The 8,836-nt window shown below is 37.8% G+C and overlaps 1 protein-coding gene across 3 annotated transcripts in view; it reads right to left on the reverse strand.

Moving 5' to 3' along the window:
- Positions 1 to 694: 694 nt before the first annotated feature.
- The window catches only part of SHPRH (SNF2 histone linker PHD RING helicase), a 50,331-nt gene continuing 42,189 nt past the window's right edge, over positions 695 to 8,836 (reverse strand). For all 3 annotated transcript variants that reach the window (XM_019612895.2, XM_019612894.2, XM_010707141.3), the window contains 3 exons: positions 8,388 to 8,566; positions 5,479 to 5,559; positions 695 to 4,243 (listed from right to left, as the gene is read on the reverse strand). In XM_019612895.2, coding sequence (XP_019468440.1) covers positions 4,147 to 4,243; positions 5,479 to 5,559; positions 8,388 to 8,566 — 357 coding nt within the window. In that variant the 3' untranslated portion in view covers positions 695 to 4,146. The remainder of the gene's footprint in view (positions 4,244 to 5,478; positions 5,560 to 8,387; positions 8,567 to 8,836) is intronic.

Raw genomic sequence — 8,836 nt, forward strand, 5'->3', positions numbered from 1 at the left:
CTCGCAGCCTAGAAAGCCAACCGTATCCTAGGTTGCACCAAGAGAAGTGGAGCCAGCAGGACAAGAGAGGTGATTCTGCTCCTTTACTCAGCTCACATGAGAACTTACCTGGACTACTGCGCCCATTTTTGGGGCCCCCAACGCAAGAAGGACATGGAGCTGCTGGAACAGGTCCAGAGGAAGTCCATGAAGATGATTAGAGGGCTGAAGCACCTCCCCTATGAAGACAGGCTGAGAGAGTTGGGGCTTTTCAGCCTGGAGAAGAGAAGGCTCTGAGTAGACCTTATAGAAGGCTTCCAGTACCTGAAGGAGGCCCACAGGAAAGCTGGGGAGAGACTTCTTATAAGGACTTGTAGCAACAGAATGAAAGGAAATGGCCTTAAGCTGGAAGAGAGTAGACTTAGACTAAATATTAGGAAGAAATTATTTACTGTGAGGGTGGTGAGACACTGGAACAGGTTGTTCAGTGAGGCTGTGGATGCCCCCTCCCTGAAAGCATTCGAAGCCAGGCTGGATAGGGCTCCGAGCAACCTAGTGTAAAGGGAGGAATTCCTGCCTATAACAGTGGGCTGAAAGTAGATCATCTTAAAGGTCCCTTCCAACCCAAACCATTCCATGATTCTGTGATCTTGAATGCATCTACAAAGACCGGCAGAAAAACAGTTTTAGAAGACACATCTCACAAGAAGCATCATCAAGTCTTATGTTCATTCTTTAATACACAACTTTAATACACACGAGAAGACTGAGGTAAATGCTCTTTTGTAGTATTAGATGTGCATGAAACTACTGCGTGTCCAGGACTTTCATTTATATGCTAGTTACCTAACAAGTCAAGATGAAGTATTTTCCCAGTATACATTGATTTAGAGAGCAAAATGGCCCTTGACTTAGAAATAAACTCATCTTAAAGATCCACACTGAGATTCAAGAAGTGTACTTAACACCATGAGGGAATGCACTTCTGATTTCCAACACTATCATTTTCTGTGGATCAAGGAAGTCTTCTGTTTGCATCAAGATTTGGATACATAACTGAGATGATGGCTCTCTTTGTCAAGGCTTTGAACTTACATATTTGGTTATAAAACCCTGCCCTGAAATTTCACAGACAAAAAAAAAAAAAATCAACTTATTTTCCAGATAGGGAACTGAAAGAGATGAAAGATCAGGACTAAGTTCTTTAGAGTCAGTAGGATCATCACTTTTAAGGGGACTGCACTGGATAAACAATATTGTCAGCTCGTATTCACATGTTTTAACAGGAGAACAGAAGATTCCAGTATAAATTATGGATCCATTGATAGAAGTCCATAATAACAGCATACCACAGTCAGTACTTCCAGATTTCTGCCTTCTGTGGAAGCACCATTTCTATTGGCATATTGAAGCTATTACGACACGACAATGTTCATTTCCAATTAAGATGCTGTCTTTCAAGAGCATTTGCTCCTGACAGAGCAAAATCATCACAGCACCACAAAATGAAGCTTACTCTGTTGTTGGTAAGAGACAAGCAATGCAGAGGAACAAGCAGCAATCTTGGCAGAAAATTAGTTCATTTCATGAGCCACCTTAAAAGCATCTGAAAGAAAATCTTTGTTAAATAACTTAAATGTTGCATGAAGTATTAAATTACTTTTCAATTTCCTTTCCAATATTATTCTTTATATTTAGTCTATGTATTTAATGTAATGTGACAGTTGAAGACACTGTTTTCCTACTGACACTGACAGTATACTCCAATGATTCAGCTTTACAATTGCAAGATGTAACGCTGTATCTCCAGACTCTGTGTGATCATATTCCAGTCCTCTGAAAAGCGCTAAGAATTATGTCTCTGGCATTGCATGCTGTTACGTAAGCATTAAAAACCACTCAGGATTAGAAAGTCTCATGCACCACTTCATGAGAAGCTACGCTTTTGGCTGGGAATCCCAACCTCACATTTTTGTAAATAAACATTCTAACAGCCATCTTTATACAAGCAAGCCGAAAACTTGCAGAGCTTGGGAAGCCTCTCACAGAAGACTTATCAGTTTGCTTCTTTGCCTTCACATTCACTGACAATTATTATTCCCACATCGAGTTATTTAAAATGGAAGCTACGAATGTAAACACTATTTGTTTCCACATTGTTTTAAACATCAATGTATCATTTCTCACAGTGAATAGCAGCTCTTTGTTCAGTCAGGTTGCATGGAAGATATTAAAATTCGCTGAGGATGATGAGAAAACTGGAATGTTGCTGCCCTTAGAGTTCCAGGAGTATGTGCACAACACTGTATCCACTATACTGTGAAATAACTGAAGCTGAAAGGGATCCATGGAGGTCATCTGGTCCAACACACCACTGACAGTAGGGCCAACACTGAAGTTGTATCAGCTAGCTCAGGCTCACTTGAGTTCCAAATACATTCAAGAATGGAGACATCACAGTCTCTGTGCAAACTCTTTGATCAATATCACTGAAAATATAAGTCTGTTAACTACTAAGTTTCCCTCATTACAAACTGTAACCTGCAAGACATTAGTAATTTCCATAACAAAAATACATACACATATTCAGTACATACTACAAATACAGGAAATAACGATGTCTGTAAATTTACTCAAATAGTCTTTAGAACAGATAATCTTGGTTGTTCATCTGGGCCAATTAGAATGCCAAAGATGGACTTCTTGATACAACATTTTCACGTAATTCAGCTCCCTTGCTGTCAGCAGAGAAAAATCTGTCTGCCATGCAGATAGGCCTAATAAAGGGCAGTATTGTGCAACTTAAAACATCGCATACTTGAATACAGTAAACAATTATATGGCAGGTCTACTCAGCAGACCAAAAAAAAATTCTAGCATTAACATAAATTTCTTAAAGAATTTTTAATTTCAGTCCCACGTACACAAAAAAGTGTCTGGTGAAACAGTAAATATTTGAATCTGAGGCAAGTAGCCTGCTGCTTACGCAGTTTCCTCAGTTTCTAAACATAAAATGGTGCTATCACTGCATAACTGAGATTCCTTGGTGGTAAGCAAATGTGTGTCCATAACCTGTGCCAAAAAGTTTACAATTTAGCTTCCCTACCTTCAGTAGTCTAAAAGTCAGTCTTGATTTGTTTTCTAAATTCTCTATATAAAGTAAATTGAGATTGGCTAGAGTGATCTCACATCTAAGAATGGAAAGTTTCATAGAAGTTTAATTTCTTTTCACTGATTACCTAACTTAGACTAGGTACCTACTACTTAGACTGCCTAACAATCTCAAGTATTTTGAATATTTAGATTCCTGCATCTTTGAGGGGTAGAAACAGATAGAAATCAGGGTGAGTAAGTGTACACAAACACCAAATCATTAACTTACCAACAGCTTAATTACTTCTCTAAAATTCTGCAACAAATGACTAAAAAACCCCAAAGCACTAAATTAATAATGGTTTCAATAGTAAGTGAAAAACATGTACATTAAGTTCGCATGTTTAACTGATTTCCAGACCAACACACATCCAAAAAGCATAATTTAATTTAGCATGATTTTGCAGTGAGTGAGCATTAACAATGAAATTTAATCATCACACAAATCTTTATGAATATCTAAAAGTCTAATACAAATATCCAAATAATTAGTAAAGATTAATTGTTTAAAGTGTTACCAGTAAGACGTTCAAGAACTTGGCAATAAATGCTAATAACCCTAGAAGCCCTTTCTAGAAGAATATTAATTTACAGTAATTCTTCCTAATAATTCTTTGTACAGTAAAAAAAAAAGTATATTTGTGTTTTTCTGCTTCTCTTTCCCACTCCACCACCACAGTTTTGACCTCAGACTGAACCACCAGCCAATCAAACCTGATGGTAAAAATCCAGCAGTCCAAGATCTCAGTGTCAGCATCCAGCTCAAATGCTCTTTGGGAATTAAATCCACATTTTTGTTTAAAGCGTAAAGTGCAAGTTTTCTCCAGTGCTATCAGAAAAGTGTGCTGCTAAGAATGTCACCACAGAATAAAATATTAACAATTAAAAGACTTATCTACTTCCAATAGCTCTCTTTAGGGCAGTTGTTAGATAGTGTTTAAAGGAATAGCAGGTCAGTACTATATACAGGAGATTATTATATAAGGTACTTTCTGATTTCATGAGCCAATGTTTTCACTCAAGTTCTTCAGTTTCCTCTGTAAAAAGGTCAGCCAGGTCTGCCACCGTCAGAACTGAAGCTTCTGACTGTTTCATGGAAGAGCTTGTGTGGCTGTAGGAAAAATTACATTCAGACATCAAAGAAAGAATCAACTTAAATAACAAGCAGTATGCACTGAAGGCCACGTGGTTCAGAGAACAATAACTGGCTATGAGCTCAGCAGAAGAAAACCCTTCCAACTAGGGAAAGTACATACACGGAACAGCCACGTCTCTTGCACAGATTGACTCCATCTACTATCCCTAATCGTGGTGAATACCAAACACTTGAGAGGCAGCAGAAGATGGGATAATCCACTCTGTCGTCTTAACATCTGGGGTGCTGGCTTCAGATTCCGAGCATAAGGTTTGATCCTACTTTCAGAACATCAACTCCCACTAAATCATTACATCACAGTATATTCATCTGAAGTTTATGTGCAAAAGTAGGGCCACTTCGCTGTCGGGAAACTGAAAACCATTCTTTCAGGGACTAAAGTTGAAATCTTTCTTAAGTAAAGCCAAAAATTTGCATGTAAATTTTTTTGGTCTCACCATTTTGACAGCAAAAAAAAAAAACAAAAACACAACACTGGAAAAGTTACTCATTTTCCCAAACAAAGGCCTCTTCCTGGATTTTTTTTTTTTTTAAATGTGTATAAGCAATGTGTACAGTTACAGAGATACAAAATTCTTAAGTTTTCTGCACAAAGAATGTGAATGCTGCTTTGTTTCAGACTTGGTATTTGTTACTTTGTTTTTGAAAAAACACAATAGTGGAAATTGCTGTCCATCTGCACACCCAACTGATGTATGAGCTGACATCTGAGCAACACTTACACTGACTGCAAAAAAATCAACCTATCTGACACACAAGTGTCAGTTGAGGTTTGTTGAGTTTAAAAATAAAGAAATAATAAGGTCAGATACTAGAGTTTACAAATACACGCTGTTGGTCCACTGGCATGCTTAGTAATATTCCATCTGTATCAATGCTTTTATAGTAACAGAAATAGGTAAGCTGAAAAGGCAAATCATAATACATCACGTATTAACTAACTGGTCTTGTCTGAAGTAGAATATGCAAAATGTAAACAAAATACTCTTCAGAGAATTAGGATACTCTAAGCTTCCAGTTTCTTGGAAGAAGTTAAAAAAAACAAAACAATTTGTTTCAATTAAAAGAATCTGAAAGAGAATGAGTGTTTGTTTCGAAGACATGTGTATCTAAATGTAACGTAAGTATGTCCAAGAATCACCTTTTCAATTTCATTGCAATAATAACGTTTTAAAAATTTTAACACATACCTCCTATCTACAGTTTTTAGCATAGTCTGCATTCTTTCTTCTATTGTTGCTTTTATCAGGAACCTATGGACAATGGTAGACCTGAATGTGTTTAATAAAAAAGAAAATAAAACAAAGTTTAGATAAGTTGTTACTCTCAGAAGTTCAAGACCACTTTTGTCTCATACTAATTATTTTTTAGACTCCTGGAAAAAAAAAAAAGCAAAAAGGCATTGTATTTTAAGACAGAAATCATACAAGGTAATTAATAATTTCCACTGACATTTAAAGTCCATCTAAGATCACATGCTTTCACCTGGCTGTACTAAATGTACGTACTAAATGAACATAAATTGCATTAACTAAAGTGCTAAAGCAGATGTTAGGCAAAGTTTTACTTTCTTTGTCCCTATTTCTAAAAAAACAGTCCTCAAGAGTCTCCTGCGTGGTTTAGAGAAATGTCTTGGGCTCACTTTCTACAGGCAGTGTTTAAACTGCATTGTAACAAGTCACTCCAAGAGATGGAGCTCAATGTAATTACTGAAGCTAGCTTTAATAGCATTGTTCTTGAAGACAGCAACATTACATAAAAATTTGAAAGACTCAGTAATTGAAGTCAGTAATCATGACACTATAAACACCAGAAAAATGTCAAAAGTAAAAACGTCAGTATGCAGAGCCCTCCAGAGGAGGGCCTCAAAGATGATCAGAGGGCTGGAGCATCTCCCCTATGAAGACAGGCTGAGAGAGTTGGGGCTTTTCAGCCTGTAGAAGAGAAGTCTCTGAGGGGACCTTATAGCAGCCTTCCAGTACCTGAAGGAGGCCTACAGAAAAGCTGTAGAGAGACTTTTTATTAAGGTCACGTATCAAGGATGTGAGGGGAAATGGCTTTAAACTGTAAGACAGTAGATTTAGACTCGATATCAAGAAAAAATTATTTACTGTGAGGGTGGTGAAACACTGGAACAGGTTGCCCAAAGAGGCTGTGGATGCCCTCTCCCTGGAAGAGGAGGACAGGCTGGATGGGACTCTGAGCAACCTGGTCTAGAAGGAGGAATCCCTGCCCATAGCAGGAGGATTAGAACTAGATCAATTTAAAGATCTCTTCCAATCCAAACCATTCTGATTCTACAATCATGTTTCTCTTAAACATTAGGACATAAAACTACTAGAGAGCATCCAAAGCAGGCTAAGATTGCAAAGGGTCTGGAGGGCAAGGTGTATGAAGATGTCTCTGGGTTGGTTTAGCCCAGAGCTGAGGAGAGGCCTCATGGCGGCTGCAGCTCCTCACAGGGAATGGAGGGGCAGCGCTGAGCTCTGCTCTCTGTGACAGCAACAGGGCCGAGGGAACGGCATGGAGCTGTGTCAGGGGAGGGTCAGCTGGGGGTCAGGGACACATTCTTCATCAGAGAGCAGCAGGCATGGAACAGGCTGCCCAGGGCAGTGGTCACGGCCCCATGCTGACCAAGTTCAAGGAACATTTGGACAATGCTCTGAGGCACAAGATGTGGATACTCTTGTATGGAGCATGGAGTTAGATGTAATGATCCTTGTGGGTCCTTTCCAACTTGAGATAGTCTGATTCTGTGAACTTTCCATCAATTACCATAAGATGACTAGTACTCTAAAGCAATAAAGTGAGAAAGCTATTTTATAGAAATGGTAACTTGCATTATTCAAATAAGATAAACTTCCTTTTAAAAGAAATTATATTACTTTTTCCAATTGCAGTAAAGATATTCACAAAATACCCCATATCAACAGTGAAATATCTTTCTGTACTTTCAAACTACCAGGAAATATTTTACCCCAACAGAGAAGGGCAACTCAAGGTTATAATCATAGTATGATTTCTTAAAATACCTCCTTAAAATAAACCAACAATACAATCACAAGGAATACTCAGCATGGAAAAACTGTTTCCTATTGTGATTTACTCTTTTGATCCTCATTTACACTCCTCTGAGCTTATGCAGCCTGTGTTTGCAAAAACTACTTCCACAAAAGTGTGAACACTGAATACTGTTTCCATCTTGCAAGCTTATTGCAACTCTTAGATAGTTTTCCTATTTTTTTAAACATAAAAGAAAATCCTTCAATTTTACCTATTATACACTTTTATAAAATTATTTTGAATTTGTATCTATATACACACACACACACAGTTTGAGCCATTCTCTAATCATAGAAAATGAAGAGAAATACTTGGAAAAAAATACAGTGACAGATACTCTGATTTGGAACAATTCCCATCTAGTCTAGTAATCTGCCTTTGATGGGAGCCAAAGCCAGCAAAAGACTATTTAAAATATACAGAGAAGGTGTAAAAGACTATTTTTCCCTAATACTTTCTACTCTATACCCATAGCCATTTGCTAATCAAGTACTTGAATCAGATGTGGTATTTAGGAATTGCTATTCTAAATTTGCTCATTCTCTAAGATAAGTGGACAGGGTACTCATCTAAGACAGCGATTAGGGCATTCTCCCAAGTGGAAAGTGCACTTGAATACCGAGGCAATAATAAAGACAGGAATGTTAGCTTCAGACATCCTGGTGAAAGCATTTTCTATCAAGAGAGATTATTCTCACTATAAAAGCATTGATTTCAAAATAAACGTTATGCAGCTTGTAATTTGGTGCTGGGAATGACCAGACAGAATAAGCCTCTCAAGGAAACCTGAATGGGCAATTCCTGAACATAGCCCCATATGACAGAAACACGCTGAGTTGCACCAACCTCTAATCTGAGACATTTCTGGACACATCTAGAGGTAGAACTTCAAAGTTAAAAGCTAAGGCTTCAAAGGCAAACAAATTTCCGCTATCTCCAAAACTGAGAAGTTCAGAGAACTAGATTTATTCTGACTACAGTACATGGCTCTATTTTGGACCATATCTAAACCTCTTAAAGCAATTTTAATTCTTACTTTGTCTGGCCAATACGATGAACTCTGCCAATGGCCTGAAGCTCATGTGCAGGATTCAGAATAGGTTCCACAAGGAGAACGTGAGTTGCTTCTATTATGTTTAGTCCATTGGAACCAGTGTGAAGAGGTAGCAGCAAAATATTTATCTTGGGATCGTATTTAAATGCAGAGAGATTTTCCTGAAAGGCAAAGATCACAACAGTGTGATAAAAGCTCCTCAATGAAGACTGTGGAGAACAGCTTTATATTTTCAAATAATTATAGCAGATATGACAAGCCCCATACTGACAGTCTTGCAGCATGATTGATTGAAGACTAGTCATCACCAAAGATGAAGGCAGGTTATCAGGAAGGCAAGCAACACTGACTAGCATCTCATCCTTAACATTTCAACACTAGCATGAATATGCCAACATTACTTTTCAGGAGATAATTTATTGTTTTTTTTT

This window comes from Meleagris gallopavo, chromosome 2 (assembly GCF_000146605.3).
Source record: "Meleagris gallopavo isolate NT-WF06-2002-E0010 breed Aviagen turkey brand Nicholas breeding stock chromosome 2, Turkey_5.1, whole genome shotgun sequence".
Lineage (NCBI taxonomy): Eukaryota > Metazoa > Chordata > Aves > Galliformes > Phasianidae > Meleagris > Meleagris gallopavo.